Source organism: Caretta caretta, chromosome 5, assembly GCF_965140235.1.
Source record: "Caretta caretta isolate rCarCar2 chromosome 5, rCarCar1.hap1, whole genome shotgun sequence".
NCBI lineage: Eukaryota > Metazoa > Chordata > Testudines > Cheloniidae > Caretta > Caretta caretta.
This window is the reverse complement of record NC_134210.1, coordinates 42923442-42943973: the sequence shown is the minus strand read 5'-3', so window position 1 is coordinate 42943973 and position 20532 is coordinate 42923442. Positions and strand designations below refer to the sequence as shown.

The following is a 20532-nucleotide window of genomic DNA, read 5'->3' as shown; positions in this document are numbered from 1 at the left end:
AATTTTCTAAACTAAAATTTGATCAGGACAATAGGTTCAGTGCCCTGCCTTACAAAAAATGTAAAGGATCCTGAAATTACCAGTGTGGTTGCTACCTCTGTTTTATATAGCAACTGAAAAAATGTATTTCTAGCAGCATAGTACCCCTTAACACCAATCTGGGAACTGGTTCAGTACTGACTCAAAAAGAAGAGAGTGTGTTATCTACTAAATTACCTGCACTTTCAACACTGTTGGATTGCCAGAAGTATGAATGTCTCCCATTCATGTGCCACTCACTGCTGTTTAGTTTATAAGAACTGAGAAAATTACAACCCAAGGTTGTCTTGGTGCATTTGCAGATTATCATTTTTTACCAACTAATTACTCCATAAAATTAACTATTTCTATTAAGAGTAACTTGGACAAATATCAATTATACAAACTTATTAAAAATACTTTTCACCTGATTGTCTGATAGCCACATCGCAGTCAGCTGTTGCAGCTTTGCAAAGCTATAGGGCAAATTCTTCAGTCTGTGAAAGAAACATCACAATATACAAGACAAAAATTTAGTCTAAGTATGGCTGTCAAGACTAATGGTCTGTTCAGAAACAATGCTATATATATTGCCTCTAAAAAGCTTGCGAAACATTTCAAGAAAATATTGTTAGCTAAATAGAAGGGTAATAATTTGAGGGGCAAACCATTTAATTTCCAGTAAATGCTACGGCTGTGTTGAGAAAGATAATTCCATTTTGTGGAGGAGTTCAAATATTTTGAAATCTGGTATTGTTCTAATTAGCTACAACCACTCACACCCCCCCCCCCCCCAAAATGTCTAAACTGTCGCTAACGCAAAGGTAGGCAGGTAAGCAAGCTGGCAGGAAACTAGCTGTTTTCCACTGGAATCCTCCTTCACTTCCAGAGGAACTTTGCCAAAATCGAATGATCTCTGTGAAATGTTTCAATTGAATGGCAAATTCCAGCAAAGAAATGTTTTATCACAGTTTCACTGACCAGTCTAGTAAATGCAGAGATGCATTCAAAGTACTATACAGTATACTGTGATAGTACTCTGTATCCTGCCTTGTACTGTTCATACATATATGGCATGCAAATCTTTCCTGAAATACTGATTCAGATAGTCTTACAAATTTAACTCCAAAAGAATAAATGCTGATGACTATGAATGAGATGAACCTGTGCCACACAAGGGAAAAGAGATTCATTAAAACCACTTGGGCTTAACAACTACAACATATCTGCTGGATTCACATGCAACTGGAAGAGTACAATAGCAATAAAAATGTGAAATAGTGCAGTTCTGCTTCTTGAATCACTCCCAATGCAGTGACTGGAAAGGAATAAAGAAGCTTTTACAAAATGTAGAGGCGTCCAAAAATATGCAGTATGACGATTAGTGTGACAAATAATAAAATATAAATTAAAGGTGTTATTTTAAGTTTTAAGATGAGAAAGAACTCCAATAGAAAGATCAAAACATTTTTGGAAGGGTGGAATGAAAAGGATTATATTTTGTACAAAGTGTCTTGGAGAGACAACGCATTCAGATTCCAATCTCTGCCATGCTTCTGCATTTTATGCCATATTTAACTAAATGAATGCAATTCACAAACCTATTGTCACTTAGATTGATGACTTTTAATTTCTGCATATCACCCATTTCTTCAGGGAGAAATTCAAGCTTGTTGGAATGCAGAAATAGCACTGTTACATTTTTCCAGTTTCCAATCTGAAAAAATAAATGATTTTTCAGCTTTACAACTCTACCTACACTGATTCACAATATTAGAATGAACACATCTAATATTACATTTTATTTTGTATGTACAATTTTATTTGTTTTTCTTAAATATGAAAGTGAATATACCATTATAATACAGTATTAACTATAAGCAATTATTCTTTCCTTTATTTTCCATCATGTTGTTTATGAACTAACAATTCAGACATTACTTTTGCAAAACCAAGGTTGTTTCAAAATAGTTGAATACTTGGATTGCAATTGCTTTAACTCCACTATATGTACATCAATGAATTTTTAAAGCATTTTCAGAAAATCCACCCAAAATCTGTCACTGTGGTATCTGAAGTGAATGGAACTAAGGTAACTATAAAATATAGTCTAATATCCAGGTAATATGTGGAATAATATTAGCTCTGAGCAAAAACATACCTCTGGTGGCAGCTGTGTTAAAAAATTATGATCTGAAGCAAAGGTCCTTACGTTAGTGAGTTGCCCAATAGATGAAGGCAAAGCTTCAATCTCATTAAAACTACAATCCAGTTCTTCTACTGAAATTAGCCTGAACAAAATTAAAGAAATTCAAAATATCAACCTGATATATACATAAAAACTTACTTGCTTTAACAATACATAATTCTTAATACAATTAATTTTCATTATAATTAGACTAAGTTTATTTACAATTAAATTTATGGATGAAACTCAAACGCTTCAGAAACCTAAATAACCATTCAAAAATTCAGATACTTTTTGAACCTGATCTACACTGATGCTCTCTCCTCATGTATTCAGGCTAAAGTAGACTTTTTTCTCTTAACTGTGGCCTGTTTTTCTATCTCTGCTACCCCAACACAGTCCTTAAATCCAAATGGATGATGACCTAGATACCTCTTTCCTAGGGCCCAGCATCTCCACTTAAATTTTTTACGCACTGCATCATACAGTGCTGTTTGAAGCACACCCGATAATGGAAACATTCAAAGTGGACATGCCAGAATCAGAAGAATGTTAAGCTGGGGCGGCAATGAAGGGATAAAGACTTCTTTAGTCCTAAAAAGTAGGCATATGGCATGTAGAGAGCAGTCGGAGTCAATGTGATGATGACCTCATTAAGCAAACATTTTTAAAAGGTGAAGAAACAGGGCTGAGGTGCAAACATAACCTATGGTTTTACACCAGCTGGTTCACTTATGTCTCACAGTAAATAAACTGCAATTTGTACCTAGCACCTTAGCCTTGAATTTTGATGTCCAAACAAAATTTAACAAATTTAGTACAGCTAGGCAAAAATAATAATAGAATGAATGAATGCCTGTAAGTTTTTACTATATCAACTCATTTTTTAAAAAATTCTAAATTCTCTACAGTATTTACTTTATGAACCAATGATTTTTACTATTACGTAACTTGGTTCACTCTGATAAAAATGGTGAATACCTAATGACAATAAAAGATTAGTGGGTTGGCCCAAATCTGATTTGTTGACTGTTTAATCGGGGAAGATATTCATGTCTCATTTTTAAAATGGAATGTATAAAATACCTATTTCAGTTTATTTGAAATGTTTACAGGATGTAACTCACTCAGCCAAAAATATGAAGCTGAGGGACCTTTTGTATACACTATGTTACTCTACATTTTAATTTGACTGCATGTTTTATTGAACACATAAGAAAGGCTACGTTTTAGTCACGGATATTTTAGTAAAAAGTTCATGGACCAGTCACGAGCAGTAAACAAATAGTCACGAGCAGTAAACAAAAATTCATGGCCTGTGATCTGTCCATGATTATATACCCCTAACAAAAACTTGGGAAGGGGGGCGCAGGTGCTTGGGGGGGAGAAGAAGGGTGGTCCAGGAGTACCGCAGGTGCTGGGGGAGGTGGCCTGGGACCCCTGCTGGTGCTGGGCAGGGGAAGGGTTGGCGGGGCTGGTAGGGGGCTTTGCACTCTGCTCCCACCACACGCGCCAGCTGTGCAGTTCCCATTGGCCAGAGACTGCAGCCAATGGGAACTGTGGGGGCGGGGCCTGTGGCCACAGTCAGCACAAAGCCTGCTGGCCCCTCTGCTGCCTGGGAGCTTCAGGGCCATGCCAGTGGGAGCCAGGGAGCCCCCCCACCCCAAGTAAGCACCCCCCGCATCCTCCAACCCCCAACCCCCTCCAACACACCCAAACTGCTGCTACTGGCCATGGGGCTGCCCAGCTTGGTCAGCTCCTGATTCAGCACCGGCCACTCCCGAAGTCACAGAAACCGTGACCTCCATGACAGACTCGCAGCCTTACGCATAAGTATTATTTTATTCTCCCATACTTCCAGTTCATTTCTCATATATACTGATGCCTGCATTTCTGAATGCAGGATTCTGCTCCTTGAAAATACAAACAGTTACATACAGCCAACTAGCAGCTGGATGTGAAGGCTACTGTTGAACATCATTATCTCATGAAGAGAGATTAGTGCAACCAGTCATACCAAGCAAGTACAGAAAGTAGATGATTGTTAATGAAGAACTTGCAAAAAAACAAGGCAAAGTTTTATACAGGTGAAAGACTTACCCTCCTATGGAGTCTGGCAAATACATCAACTGGTTTTCATCAATTTTAAGTGTTGTTACTTTCTTTAGTGAACCTGTTGTAAAATGAAATCGAATCAAAAAAGAGTGTTCAAATAAGAAAAGAATGTAATATCTTCAAATAAAGGAAGTTGCAGTTAAGAATAAATGTTACTGGCAAGTCATGTTGTTTTCCATATTACCTGAAAACTTCAGAAACATATATGCTATGTATCTCTTGAGGAAATAAACACATTAGTTTATAGAGTTTCATTTTCAGCTTATCATATGTCAGCCACACAGAAAAGATAAACCCCTCATCTCTAGTTAAAGTTAATACTTCACCATTCATTTACAAAATTTTTTTCAAACTTTGTGATAAATCTGCAATCCCAGAATGTTACTCAATATTGCTGCATTATTATTTTATCCAATGTCTTGCATATTTATTAATAGAACAGTTTAAGATTACTGTTTTGATTTTGGGTCCATAGGCTATTCCAAATTGTATTCCATGAAGTTTTGTCCAATAGCTACCTTAATTTTTTTAAAAGCGCATAAATTAGAGGATAATACAAACCAATGGACTCTGGAAGTTGCTGAAGTGAATTACTGGATAACAGCAGGTCTTGTAGGCTTTCACAGCCTGAAACACCTTCTTCAACCATTTCAATGTTGTTTTTAGAAACATCCAAGTAGGTCAGCTGTTTCAAGCTGCCAATTAACTAAACGTGAGGGGGAAAAATGGGTTAATTCTGCAACTTCAGTCAGTGAACAAAGCCATTATCTCTTACAGTCTACTGATTCTAAAGCCGCGTTTCTCAAACTGGGATCAAAACCCAAAAGGAGGTCACAAGACTATTATAGCAGGGGCCACGAGAGAGGTGGGTGCTGGCCGGGTGCTCAGCTCTGAAGGCAGCACTGCCACCACCAGCAGTGCAGAAGTAAGGGCGGCATGGTATGGAGGGGGGTTGTCACAGCCTGAACTATTTTTCAAAGGAGGTCCCAGCAAAAAAGTTTGAGAATCCCTACTAAAGTATCATGCTGCAAAGGAAAATAAAATTAAGTATTATTAGCATCATGGTGTAATTTGATATTAAATAGCCAAAGTAGGTCATGCTACTACATTTATTTTTATAATATATAAATATCAGAATGTGGAGTATAGTTGTATGCATGCCTGCACAGTTTAAATGTAAACAATGCACTTATTGCGGTTTATTTTTAAGATTTATTCATTTTACAATTCAATCTCTGGACCAGGAACACGCCTTAATTTAGCATAAGCGGAGACTGTACCTAATGTAACATGGAAGTGTCATAATTTATCATAGGTGAAGCAGCATTATTGCTCTTCAGGCGCTCAACTTTCTCCCTGATGCGTACAGTTTTTGTAGAGTTGAACCCTACCTTCCCCTAAAAAGCAACTCCAATGGCAATCGTTAACTGGACTAAGTTGAGGGATTAAACAAGCAAAAACCTAAGCTCTTCATATTTTTACTTTAACTTTCTTTTTTTTCCTACATGGCTCAAGCATACACAAATGTTTATGAACACTAAACCAGCTAAAACACCATGTGTCACTTATGGACAGTTTTACCAAACTTAGGCTGTACAGTATAGCAGAAAGGCTTTAAAAAAATCTTATCCAAGGAATAATTAATTGAAATGGGAAAAAAAGACTAAAGATGGCTATAGATCAGTTCCTAGAAAAGTGCTGTAGACACAAGTAGACTGACTACAAGCCTCAAATGTCAGAAGAGCACTACGACTTTGTAAGTCTGAAAGCAAAATACATATTGACCATACTTTGAAGTACAAGTTATAAAAAACAATCAGCAGTGAAGTTCCAAAATAATCAATTTGCTGTAATTGTAAGAACATAAGAACAGCCATACTGTGTCAGACCAAAATTCCATCTAGTCTAGTATCCTGTCTTCCAACAGTGGCCAATGCCAGGTGCTCCAGAGGGAATGAACAGAACAGGTAATCATCAAGTGATCCATCCCCTGTCTCCAATTCCCAGCTTCTGGCAAACAGAGGCTAGGGACACCACCCTGCCCCTCCAGGTTAATAGCCATTGATGCACCTATCCTCCCTGAACTTATCTACTTCTTTTTTGAACCCTGTTATAGTCTTGACCTTCACAACATCCTCTGACAAAGAGTTCCACAGGTTGACTGTGTGTAGTGTGAAGAAATATTTCCTTTCGTTTGTTTTAAACCTGCTGCCTATCAATTTTATTTGGTGACCCTTAGTATATACTATTTATTTTAAGGCTCATTAGAACAGGAATAAAATGTCAGTGTGGACCATACATAACTGTAACTGAGATCCAGAATATAGAGCCTGACCCTAAACCTATTACAATCAATGGGAACATTTGCACTGGCTTCAATTGCCTTTGGGTCAGATCCATAGTAAAATTCTTAAGTACACCGAATGGAGATACTCAAAAGCGATGAATAATAATTGGCCATATTCTATATCTACAGTAATCATTAGAATTTACCAAAATATATCTTCTGAATTGCAGTTTGCTCTCTAAAGTACAATTTCTTCCCCGGGGGGGAAAAAAAAAAAAGTAGATATCCCTACATTAAAACTAGGATTTGGATCTAAATCTTTACAGAATTGAGGCATAGGTAAGAATCTAAAACGACAGAACAATTACTTTCACTGAAAGGAACTGTTTATACCTATCCCACAAGAGATGAGCAACAGCTTTCAAAAGGGTTACTTAAGCAAAAGCACTTAATCTCCTAGCTTTGTGGTACTGTTAAATATTCTTAATTTAAGAAGTTAATTGACAAGACAAGTACTACTACACAGTTAAAATACAATGCATTTAAAACATCAAAAAGACATACCCCGGGGAGAAGAGTTAGTCTATTACCATCCATCCAAAATTCCTTTAACCCACTCAGTTGTTCAAGTACTTCAGGCTGTTAAAAAAAATTTTTTTAAATCAGATACAAAAGAACAGTTTAAATGCAGCAGTGAAACAGTCAATTCAGCCATTTGAATAGTCTTATTTAATAAGATTTTTTTAATCCAAGTTTTAAATTTATACTTGATTTGTGTGGAGCCACAGAACACAACACAGATAACGAATTTACAAAATGTAAGTCTCTGACAAGTGTAAACATTTGGCTAAAATTTTTAAAACAATCTTTACAAAAAACTTAGTTTGTTTTCCTTTCGCAACACTCATTAAATAAATCTTACATGTACCTATTGCCTTTCATACTGAGAGATCTAAAAACATTCTATTAATTTTACACCTCAGCATGGCTATTTATTCAGCCAGTTAAGGTCTATTAGATGCTAGACCAGGCGAACTTAAAAGCTGTAGCTTAAAACCTGTAACACTGTAGTAGCAAATCAAAAGGTGTATATGGCATAAATGAACCATTATATCAGCGAAGAAAATATTTTAACAATGAGATCCTATTATAACTTTCCTCCTTAATTTGTGATAGGCCTCAAAGGAGGACATATAGAAGACAAAGGAATGTAGAATTTGTTTTCCCATTTAAATACAAATGTTTTCTCAAACCCAAGGAAAGAGGCAATACCACTTGACAAAACACACATATGTATGCTTCCCTGGAAATATTTATACTGTGTTCCTGAAAAAACAGAGAGAGTATATGATGGAGGTATTGGCTGTAGCCCAATAGTTAAGAGTGAGTTGAGTTTTGCACTTAAAACGGGGATTCAATCACTTTATTATGTATGAAGAATACAGCAACCTCTTCCCAAAATTACGCTTCTTACTACAAGTACAGAACTAATTTTCTGAGAATTCCCAAGCAAGTCTTAATTAGTTCATGAGTGAAGATTTAAAGTGGATTCCTTAAGAAATTTAACATTCATTGCCAAAAGATCTTCATAGAAAAATGCAAACTCTTTAAACTTTTTAAGTAGGAAGGAAAACAGGCATACAGGGATGAAGTGACTCATCCAAAGTTACAAAGCAGCCCAGTGCCAGAGCTAGGAACAGAAACCAAGTAATCTGATCCTCAGTATACTTTCTTAGTACACAGGCTAGTAGTGCATAGGGAAGTGCCTGGTACAACAGCACTCCTCAAACTGTCCCCCACACAGCACTTACTAGTGGTCCACAGAGAGTTGACCGATCACACGGTGTTGGCTCTTCATCATGTTTCCAACTGCTAAATTCCATTATAAGACAGCTAAAAATACATTGAATACTTTCCTAGTATTACTTTTCTGTATCAGCAGTTGCTGTAGTTGCTACAGAGACATTATGGTATTGTAAATGGGAGAGGAAGTGCTTGCCTGCAGCATTGTGAATGGGAGAGGAGGCAATCTTCCCTATGACAAGGTCTGAGAACCCCAAGCCAACACTATTGTGGGCATTACCCAAAACAGCAAGTAAATAATAATTTCTCTTGAGCCCAAATAATTTACACTCACTATCTATCAATAGAAGGTTCCTCTTTACAGTTTATATTTGCCTGCCATACTGAAGCAAATGAAGACTTGGACCATTTAAATATTTTGTCACCAAATAAAAGAATTCCTATGCCTGCATATTAAAATGCATCTTCTACCAAATGTCACAGTCCTATCACATCATTAGGGTTTTTTAAAAGGAAAAGGGAAAATAAATATTTTGCCAGAATTTTTACAATAGATTCCATAAAGCAGAAAGAAGTGTATGCAACATTTGTTCAGTAACATAGCTTGTAGGCGGATTTTTACATTTTGATGTTGATTAAAAATAGATTTAAGGATAAAGGTTTAGGAAAAGATTTGAAGCTCTGCTACTTAACTAAAACTCACCACTTCTGTGAATTCATTACTTCCTAAGTCCAGTCTCTCTAGCTGAGTCAGTCTGTTCATGGTTCTGCACATGGAAGGAATTAATAAGGAATTAGATTTAAAAAAATACCAGTTACATCCAATCTTCCTGTATTCATACTAATACATCTTTTTAATCAGCATTAAATAGTGATGCAGTTTTGTAAATAGACTGCTACATAGGTTAATATTTTCATACATTGCTCAGTTGAATAACTATACATTAATGATCCCGTTGACTAAATCACACAAAAGAAGTCAGAGCTTTAAGTAATCTAGTGTCAGCTCACTTAATTTTTGTAAATTAAATTATGACCAATCATTCCAAGTCATTCAGTAAAGCTACTCTCCACCCACTTACACTTCCTTCCATCTCTCCCAACTCATTGCAATCACTTCAGAGTTCTCTCGTTACATCATCTTTGGTTGGCCCAGGTCATCTGGACTCAGGCTCAGCACTAAAAATTTCTGTGTAGATGTTTGGGCTCAGGCTGGAGCCCAAGAGCTGAGACCCTCACCTCTGAGCTGGAATGTCGATACAGCAATTTTACAACCCTGCAGCCCAAGCTCTGCAAGCTCGAGTCAGCTGACCCAAGGTCAGATGAGAGTGTTTTATTGCTATGTAGATGTACCATCTATTGCCAGAATGCTCGTTTTCTATCTACGTTCCCTCATCAATGTGAGCGTTGCATAATGGAGCAGTCATATTATACAAAACACAATCAAAATTTCAATTTAGTCAAAAATAAAGAATTTAACAGACAGTTTTAATTAAGCCTTAGACCCCAGTACTGCAAACACTTAGGCCCATGGATAACTTTATAGATGCTAGCAATATCATTTACTTCAGTGGGATGACACCCAGCTTTAGTTACGTGCTTATGTTTGCAGGAATTGGCCCTGCATAGTACTAAAGTAACCCTCCCTAAAAATCATTTGTTTCCCCCAACCCCCCCCTTTTTTTTTTTAGGAAGTGGTCACTGTAAGTGTAACTGTTGTTGAAAACAATGCAATCAGAAGTACACTTAAAAAGCCAATGAAAACATTTCCAAACTGAGAAGCTTCTTAGTTTCTGCATATATAATTTGTCTTTAATTTCAGCTATCAAATAAACCGTCTATGCAATGTTCAGTACTCTTGCTTTCCTTTCAAATAGAAGACCTATTTTTAATATGCATTACAATAGTTCCAATTCTTCAAACTCTAAATATTGGATCAGTTTAAAGCTACATAATGTATTTGGCACAAACTAAGGTTAATTTAGTTGCTAGACATTACTCACTCACTTTGATTAACAGCTTTAACAAGTGCTTTTTGCTTCAGTGTTAAATATTTTACTCAAACCTAATTCAGTAGGAGTACTAGCTGTATGTTAATATGTTTGTCCAATGACATATATGATTAAAAATAAAAATCAACAAGTATCAATAAGTGTGAACAAACTAAAGGAAAAAATACAGAAAAATCAACAGGAAAACAAGCAAGAAAATTGTTTAGGCTCTATAGCAAAATATTTATTCAGGCTGGTGTACCTCATTAGCACCAATAAAGCATTTTCCCCCTTTTGCATCTACTTTCCAAATGTCTTTTTTCCTTTGCTATTATTTAGTTCTATATTGATTTTTTTCATCCAAACTCATTCTTCACAGTTATAAAGCACCTTTATTTATAAACATATATCTGGACTTTTAAAAGTATTTTAATTTAGATGTTTGTTACAGTCCCTGCCTTCACTTCATAATTGAAGATGGGCCATGCATTAATTTGCTAATTATATCACCTGCAAAGTACACGCAGGGTGCTGAGAGTTTTAGCAGCTATGCTGGGCTTCCTTCTTAGTCATATCATATATTGATAGTGCTACTCTCTAAGGCCCCAGATCAGCAAGGTACTTTTGTATGATGTTATCTTTAAACACACAAATAAAACCAATAGCTTTAAGTACCTTGCTGAATTGATCCTAGAAGATGTGGAAGAGTTATGGCAGCAGCTGTGTTGCTAGGAAGATTATGGTGGCGCTAGTCAAGACTGCATAGTTAAAGCTGAATTTATTGTTGTGCATACAGAATGAAATCCTGGCCCCACTAAAGTCGCTAGCAAAATGCTCATTGACATCAGTGGAGCCAAGATTTCACCTAGGAAGCATTACAACATTCCTGTCAACATTTCTATCCAGAAGAGAACTACACTTAAGTTACTGATATATTCTCTTAAACTTAACTCCATCTACATGTAGGTTTTCGTCTGGGAATTACCGATATATTTGCATTTCAACTGTAACTATATGTCAAACGTCCCTCACTTTGAGGGATGTCAGTTTCCATATACCAGAAATAAGACATCATGAAGCTAAAGGTAAACAAATTTTTTTACGTCAAATGAATTAATATCACAGCATTTAAAAATAGAAAAGGAGTACTTGTGGCACCTTAGAGACTAACCAATTTATTTGAGCATAAGCTTTTGTGAGCTACAGCTCACTTCATCAGATGCATACTGTGGAAAGTGTAGAAGATCTTTTTATACACACACAAAACATGAAAAAATACCTCCTCCCACCCCACTCTCCTGCTGCTAATAGCTTATCTGAAGTGATCACTCTCCTTACAATGTGTATGATAATCAAGTTGGGCCATTTCCAGCACAAATCCAGGTTCTCTCACACACACACACACACACACCCCCCCACTCTCCTGCTGGTAATAGCTTATCTAAAGTGACTACTCTCCTTACAATGTGTATGATAATCAAGGTGGGCCATATCCAGCACAAATCCAGGGTTTAACAAGAATGTCGGGGGGGGGGGGGGGGGCGCAGGAAAAAACAAGGGGAAATAGGCTTGAATAGAGACTGGGAGTGGCTAAGTCATTATGCAAGGTAACCTAAGTTAATTGTATCAAATTTGCAAATGAATTCAAATTCAACCGTTTCTCGCTGGAGTCTGGATTTGAAGTTTTTTTGTTGTAATATCACAACTTTCATGTCTGTAATCGTGTGACCAGAGAGATTGAAGTGTTCTACGACTGGTTTATGAATGTTATAGTTCTTGACATCTGATCTGTGTCCATTTATTCTTTTACGTAGAGACTGTATGTAGAGACAGCTCTCCAACACCACTTTCTACAAGCCATTACCCTCTGATCCCACTGAGAGTTACCAAAAGAAACTACAGCATTTGCTCAAGAAACTCCCTGAAAAAGCACAAGATCAAATCCGCATAGACACACCCCTGGAACCCTGACCTGGGATATTCTATCTCCTACCCAAGATCCATAAACCTGGAAATCCTGGATGCCCCATCATCTCAGGCATTGGCACCCTGACAACAGGATTGTCTGGTTATGTAGACTCCCTCCTCAGGCCCTACGCTACCAGCACTCCCAGCTACCTTTGAGACACCACTGACTTCCTGAGGAAACTACAGTCCATCGGTGATCTTCCTAACACCACCATCCTGGCCACTATGGATGTAGAAGCCCTCTACACCAACATTCCACACAAAGATGGACTACAAGCCGTCGAGAACACTATCCCCGATAATGTCACGGCTAACCTGGTGGCTGAACTTTGTGACTTTGTCCTTACCCATAACTATTTTACATTTGGGGACAATGTATATCTTCAGATCAGCGGCACTACTATGGGTACCCGCATGGCCCCACAGTATGCCAACATTTTTATGGCTGACTTAGAACAACGCTTCCTCAGCTCTCGTCCCCTAACGCCCCTACTCTACTTGCGCTACATTGATGACATCGTCATCACCTGTACCCATGGAAAAGAAGCCCTTGAGGAATTCCACCATGATTTCAACAATTTCCATCCCACCATCAACCTCAGCCTAGTCCAGTCCACACAAGAGATCCACTTCCTGGACACTACAGTGCTAATAAATGATGGTCACATAAATACCACCCTATACCGGAAACGCTATTCCTACCTGCATGCCTCCAGCTTTCACTCTGACCACACCACACGATCCATTGTCTACAGACAAGCTCTGCGATACAACCGCATTTGCTCCAACCCCTCAGACAGAGACAAACACCTACAAGATCTCTATCAAGCATTACAATACCCACCTGCGGAAGTGAAGAAACAGATTGATAGAGCCAGAAGAGTTCCCAGAAGTCTCCTGCTACAGGACAGGCCTAACAAAGAAAATAACAGAACGCCACTAGCGGTCACCTTCAGCCCCCAACTAAAACCCCTCCAACGCATTATTAAGGATCTACAACCTATCCTGAAGGATGACCCAACACTCTCACAAACCTTGGGAGACAGGCCAGTCCTTGCCTATAGACAGCCCCCCAACCTGAAGCAAATACTCACCAGCAACCACATACCACACAACAGAACCACTAACCCAGGAACCTATCCTTGCAACAAAGCCCGTTGCCAACTGTGCCCACATATCTATTCAGGGGACACCATCATTGGGCCTAATCACATCAGCCACACTATCAGAGGCTCGTTCACCTGCACATCCACCAATGTGATATATGCCATCATGTGCCAGCAATGCCCCTCTGCCATGTACATTGGTCAAACTGGACAGTCCCTACGTAAAAGAATAAATGGACACAAATCAGATGTCAAGAATTATAACATTCATAAACCAGTCGGAGAACACTTTAATCTTTCTGGTCACGTGATTACAGACATGAAAGTTGTGATATTACAACAAAAAAATTTCAAATCCAGACTCCAGCGAGAAACTGTTGAATTAGAATTCATTTGCAAATTTGATACAATTAACTTAGGCTTGAATAGAGACTGGGAGTGGCTAAGTCATTATGCAAGGTAACCTATTTCCCCTTGTTTTTTCCTACCCGCCCCCGACGTTCTTGTTAAACCCTGGATTTGTGCTGGAAATGGCCCACCTTGATTATCATACACATTGTAAGGAGAGTGATCACTTTAGATAAGCTATTAGCAGCAGGAGAGTGGGGTGGGAAGAGGTATTTTTTCATGCTTTGTGTGTATATAAAAAGATCTTCTACACTTTCCACAGTATGCATCTGATGAAGTGAGCTGTAGCTCACGAAAGCTTGTGCTCAAATAAATTGGTTAGTCTCTAAGGTGCCACAAGTACTCCTTTTCTTTTTGCGAATACAGACTAACACGGCTGTTACTCTGAAACAGCATTTGAAGTTCCCTTTCTAAATAATGTTTTCAATACCACCTTTTTTGGGCCATTGTCACATGCTGACAGGTGAGCCCTTCACCATATAGGGCAGGGGTGGCGAACCTGTGGTTTGCGAGCCGCATGTGGCTCATTTACAGTTAAAGTGCAGCTCGCAAAGGCCCCATTCCCCCTATTTTCTGCCTATTAGGCTGCAGGGGAGGGGGTGAATGGCCTCAGGCCTTCTGCCCTGCAGTGGGATGGTGGGACTACAGGCTACTGCAAGAGACAACTGGTGCCTGTTGAGAGTGTGTGTGTGTGTGTGTGTGTGTGTGTGTGTGTGTGTGACGGGGGGGCACAATTTAAAGGTTCAGTCATTCCCCTCAACAGCTTGAGTCACACATCCCCAGGCACACCTCCCCTCTTACCCACAGCGGCCCCTCCCTGCAGCTCCCAGGTTTTAGCTCTGTGAGGAGGGGCTGCAGCTCTCCTGGCAGCTCCCAGCTGTTTGCTGCTGGCTCTCCTCACAGCCTCAGCTCCAGCAGCTGTTGTGCAGGGAGGGGGCCTGGCTGCATCATATGACAAATTGGAGTCCGCAAATCCTGGCAAAAATCTGGGAGGGGGCGGGGGGGGTAACACATGACCACACCCCTGGAACCCAGGCAGGCACACCCTGCACAGCTGAAGCCCTGAGCCCTGGTAGGTGTGCTCTGACTCTCGAATTTCTGAAGATTGTCGTATGTGGCTCGGAGGGTTGTAAAGTACGACCACCCCTGATGTAGAGTACCTAGACACAATGTGCAAAATAAGTCAATCAATTCTGTCCAAGAAAGGATTTCAGCTGTATGCCATTACTTGCATATATCTCAAATGAAAACAGTCTTAAGTTAAGTAGGATCACCATGTGGATTAGGTGGAAAATTAAATTACTCAGGGCCTTGCCAGACCACAGAAGTAACAACACTGTCAGATTCCTGGGTTAGTTTGTCTCTTGCTAGAATAAGGAAAGCAACCCACAATCAGTGCCTGAAATTAAGAGGTGAAAGAAGGGACTAGAAGTGATACACAATCTAAAAAATAAAGCATGCAGTTGAATTTTACTATTAAGACAACCCCAGATTAAAATTTTAACAAGCATTTTACAGCTGTGGAAACGTGATTGGGGGATACTCACACTAGCTATGTTAAACAATTTGGTGAAGTGTTTTGGAATACATCTTGCATCACAGATTCCACAGAACATAGGTATGTACTGTGTTGTATTTTATCAATAATAAATGCATTCATGATCAAAGTTGTTCAAAAACAAGCAAATTCACCCAGTCATTCTGAACAATAAGCGTCTACTAATCCCATATACATTGATTTTAATATTAGAATTTGAATAATATCCACAACAGTTTTCAACAGTAAAGTCGAAAAGACTTAGTGCCACTAAAATAAATTTATGCATACACACAGAGTACAGCAATGGTACACTAAAATTTGTCAAGATTTCTGGAGAGGGAAATTGATGGGATTAGAATTTAAAATATTTTCAGCTAGAATCATAACATTCACAGAGCTGGATTAAGACACAATTCTTGGGATGCAGTCCCAGTGACTGGAGGAAAGAGGAGAAAATTAACATAGTACCGAATCAGTAAAAACTCAAGTATCTGAGGCAGAAGATCAAGGAGTCCACTGGGTTAGAGAAGAGAGAGCAAGAGCTAATTTGGAAAGCCAGGACAAGGAAGAGTTTCTGCAAGAGGGCTGATTCCTTTGGGTTTGATCATGAAGTTTTGGTGCATCTTGGGTCAATTAAGGCTCAATCCACTCTTTAGTAGTCATTAAGAGTTTACTGAAACTGAAAAGCAAGCAGGCATGTACCTTAAATATTCCATCTGTACTTACTTTGGCAACATTTTTAACTGGTTTTCTCTCAGTTCCAATATCTGGAGTTTAGTTAACCTGCAATATAAACACATGATAGAATGATTGACCATAAAAAGGTAAAACATTTCTATTTTCTGACGAAACCCAAACTTTGTGATAGAAACAGAAACTGAAAGTTATTTTTAGTAGTTGTACAAAAAGTCATTTAAAGACCAGGAATATTTTTCACTTAAGACTGCAAAGATAGTCCGTACAAAAAGTCACATTGTTGTAATCTCACCTTTTCATTAGTTTTTTTTTTAATCTGGATCTCTCTTCTGATTTGCACTTGCTTGAACACAATTGTTCTCTTCTACCCACAGATTTTTTATACATTTCAAACAATTTTTAGTTTATATAAATTCTCCTGAGATGTCAAAACAAAAGGTTGTTTGAGGGGAAAGGGCAGGATTAAGGAAAACAAATTAAAACACAATTTCTGCTATAGGGACTATGCTAGACCATATTGTACATTCTATACCTATACATAAAGCTATGTTAAAACAATATCTCTGATCTCTATTTCCACAAGTAACAATAATAGAAATGTAGGGCTGGAAGGGACTTCAAGAAATCATCAAGTCCAGCCCCCTGTGCAGAAGCATGATCAAGTACACCTAAACCATCCCTGACAGGTGTCTGTCCAACCTGTTCTTAAAAACCTTCAGGTGGGGATTCCACAACCTCCCTTGGAAGCCTATTGCAATGTTTTACTATCCTTACAGTTAGAAATTTTCCTATGATCTTACCTAAATCTCCCTTGCTGCAGATTACGGCCATTATATCTTCTCCTACTTTCAGTGTACATGAAGAACAACTGATTACAGTTCTCTTTATAACAGACTGTCATAAATATAAAGAGAAGGGTAAACCCCTTTGAAATCCCTCCTGGCCAGGGGAAAGCTCCTCTCACCTGTAAAGGGTTAAGAAGCTAAAGGTAACCTCGCTGGCACCTGACCAAAATGACCAATGAGGAGACAAGATACTTTCAAAGCTGGGAGGAGGGAGAGAAACAAAGGGTCTGTGTGTCTGTCTATAGTCTGTCTTTGCCAGGGATAGACCACGAATGGAGTCTTAGAACTTTTACAGGTTTCAGAGGAACAGCCGTGTTAGTCTGTATTCGCAAAAAGAAAAGGAGTACTTGTGGCACCTTAGAGACTAACCAATTTATTTGAGCATGAGCTTTCGTGAGCTACAGCTCACTTCATCAGATGTTTACCGTGGAAACTGCAGCAGACTTTATATACACACAGATTTCTGTGTGTATATAAAGTCTGCTGCAGTTTCCACGGTAAACATCTGATGAAGTGAGCTGTAGCTCACGAAAGCTCATGCTCAAATAAATTGGTTAGTCTCTAAGGTGCCACAAGTACTCCTTTTCTTTTTTAGAACTTTTAGTAAGTAATCTAGCTAGGTACGTGTTAGATTATGATTTCTTTAAATGGCTGAGAAAAGAACTGTGCTGAATAGAATAACTATTTCTGTCTGTGTATCTTTTTTGTAACTTAAGGTTTTGCCTAGAGGGGTTCTCTATGTTTTTGAATCTAATTACCCTGTAAGGTATCTACCATCCTGATTTTACAGGGGGATTTCTTTATTTCTATTTACTTCTATTTTTATTAAAAGTCTTCTTGTAAGAAAACTGAATGCTTTTTCATTGTTCTCAGATCCAAGGGTTTGGGTCTGTGGTCACCTATGCAAATTGGTGAGGCTTTTTATCCAACATTTCCCAGGAAAGGGGGGGTGCAAGTGCTGGGAGGATTGTTCATTGTCCTTAAGATCCAAGGGTCTGGGTCTGTAGTCACCTAGGCAAATTGGTGAGGCTTTTTACCAAACCTTGTCCAGGAAGTGGGGTGCAAGGTTTTGGGAAGTATTTTGGGGGGAAAGACGCGTCTAAACAGCTCTTCCCCAGTAACCAGTATTCGTTTGGTGGTGGTAGTGGCCAATCCAAGGACAAAGGGTGGAATATTTTGTACCTTGGGGAAGTTTTGACCTAAGCTGGTAAAGATAAGCTTAGGAGGTTTTTCATGCAGGTCCCCACATCTGTACCCTAGAGTTCAGAGTGGGGGAGGAACCTTGACACAGACCTTAGCATACTTAAAGACATGTCCCCTCTCAGTCTTCTTTTCCCAAAACTAATCATGCCCAGTTTTTTTAACCTTTCCTCATAGATCAGGCTTTCTGAAACTTTTATCATTTTTGTTGCTCTGCTCTGGACTCTCTCCACCTCTTCCCTAAAGTGTGCCACCAAGAATTGGACAGAGTACTCCAGTTGAGTGCTCACCAGTGCTGAGTAGAGCATACTGTTAATATACCTGTTAATATACCAGAATATTAGTCTTTTTCACAACTGCATCACAATGCTGATTCATTCAATTTGTGACCCCTGTGGCCCTCAGATCCTTTTCAGCAGTACTACCACCTAGTCAGCTACTCCCCATTTTGTAGTTGTGCACTTCATTTTTCCTTCCTAAGTGAAGTACTTTACATTGTCTTTATTGAATTTCATCTTGTTGAGTTCAGACCAATTCTCAAAATTTGGTATGGTCATTTTGAATTCTAATTCTGTGTCCAAAGTGCTTTCAAAATCACTCCCCCTCCCCAAAGCTTGGTGTCATCCCCAGATTTTATAAGCATACTCTCCATTCCATTATCCAAATCATTAATGAAAATATGGAATCGTATTGGAACCAGGATTCACCCCTAAATCGTATCGGAACCAGGACTGACCCCTGCAGCACTCCACTAAACACGCCCTCCCAGTTTGACAGTAAACCGTTACCAACTACTCCGAGTATGGTTTTTCAACCAGTTGTGTACTTTATAGTAATTTCATTTAGATCACATTTTCCAAGTTTGCTTATGAGAATGTCACACGGGATTGTCACTAAATCAAGATTCATCAGGTCTATTGTGTCAGCCATCTGATCAAGTGGCCATTGGATGCACCTTGGACTTCCCTTCCCAAGTTTCCTTCCTAGTCAGCTCATTAATCCATTTTTAAGTTTTCTATTTGGAAACTGCCTGACCTTTCTTACAGTAAAGCCTTGATGCAAGATAAATAACCTCTCAGTCTCTGAACTTAGCTGCTTGGCCAAGATAAATTCAACGGGGTCTTGACATCCAAGCAATGTAGCACACCCTCTGGAATTCTGTGGATTAAGACAGAAGTGACATGGCTTCTACATTTCATTTTTATATGAAATGTAGAAACTGCTGTATGTATAAATGCAGGCAGGGTCATGAAGACAAGAGTTCTGCGTATTACCTGCTGGGAGTCCTTCTACATTACAGAATAGGACATTAAAGTTCCCTGACTCTAGCAGAAGTAATGGCAAAAAAATTAAAGGCCATGATATGCAGCAAATAGACTTAAGGGGATCAACAGAAGGTGCTATGAGAATATGGAGAATAAATTTAAGTTTCACTGAATATTAGCAACCAAATTTAAGGGAGAACTGGAATGCCTATTAACAGTATCATTTTTTCTCCAAAGCGCTCTCACACTTTTGGTCACATCTGGGTGATGTGCACAGAAAAGTGAACCACCACACCCTATAATACTGTAATAGCTACGTTGTGTCTTTATGGAACTGGTATTCAACTCCAATTCTGCCCAGCTTGCTGGAACGGGAGGATATCCAGAACTGCAGATTGAGAAGGAAATATTTTTTGCTCTCCTGTACCAGAAGGGGAAACAAGCGTTCTTTAGTCTTATATAGGACAACAAAGTACATTGTTTTCAGATGACTATTCTTGCAGACATGACCTTATCTGGCAGCACCTCCTCCCTTTTTATTAAAGGTTTGACTCCGTCATACCTAGATCACTTGTGCTAGTGAATTAGGATTTCTAAGAAAATTGACAGGTTCCAGACTAGCAGCTGTGTTAGTCTGTATCTGCAAAAAGAAAAGAAGTACTTGTGGCACCTTAGAGACTAACAAATTTATTTGAGCATAAGCTTTCGTGAGCTGAGCTGTAGCTCACGAAAGCTTATGCTCAAATAAATTTGTTAGTCTCTAAGGTGCCACAAGCACTCCTTTTCTTTTTAAGAAAATTGACTTTGCCTGAGCAGATCCTTTGTGACAAGCAGAATGATGGGTATTTCACCAGGCATATCTAATAGATCTTGGTACCATGGCATCTTTAGCCAATCTATGGCTACAAAATTAAACCTCAAGAAAGCTTCTGCAAGATTCTGTCTATCATGGCCATTAGAACATTTTTTTGCTTGCCCAAGGCTTCTTGAACTTGCTGAATGATCTCTTTGCCTTCCTGCTAGACTTGAAGGCCTGTTGGTCCACTTCACGCTCACCTCAGTATCTGCAAATCTCCTAGAATAACACTGTTCTCAGAGTGAT

At 38.8% G+C, this 20532-nt stretch overlaps 1 protein-coding gene across 11 annotated transcripts in view; it reads right to left on the bottom strand.

Annotated features, from left to right (window-relative positions):
- Positions 1–20532, bottom strand: part of ERBIN (erbb2 interacting protein) — a 225299-nt gene that overhangs the window by 51334 nt on the left and 153433 nt on the right. For all 11 annotated transcript variants that reach the window (XM_048851872.2, XM_048851875.2, XM_048851877.2 and 8 more), the window contains 8 exons: positions 16151–16207; positions 9115–9178; positions 7173–7247; positions 4883–5027; positions 4307–4379; positions 2180–2309; positions 1620–1735; positions 446–515 (listed from right to left, as the gene is read on the bottom strand). In XM_048851872.2, the coding sequence (XP_048707829.2) occupies positions 446–515; positions 1620–1735; positions 2180–2309; positions 4307–4379; positions 4883–5027; positions 7173–7247; positions 9115–9178; positions 16151–16207 (730 nt within the window). The remainder of the gene's footprint in view (positions 1–445; positions 516–1619; positions 1736–2179; positions 2310–4306; positions 4380–4882; positions 5028–7172; positions 7248–9114; positions 9179–16150; positions 16208–20532) is intronic.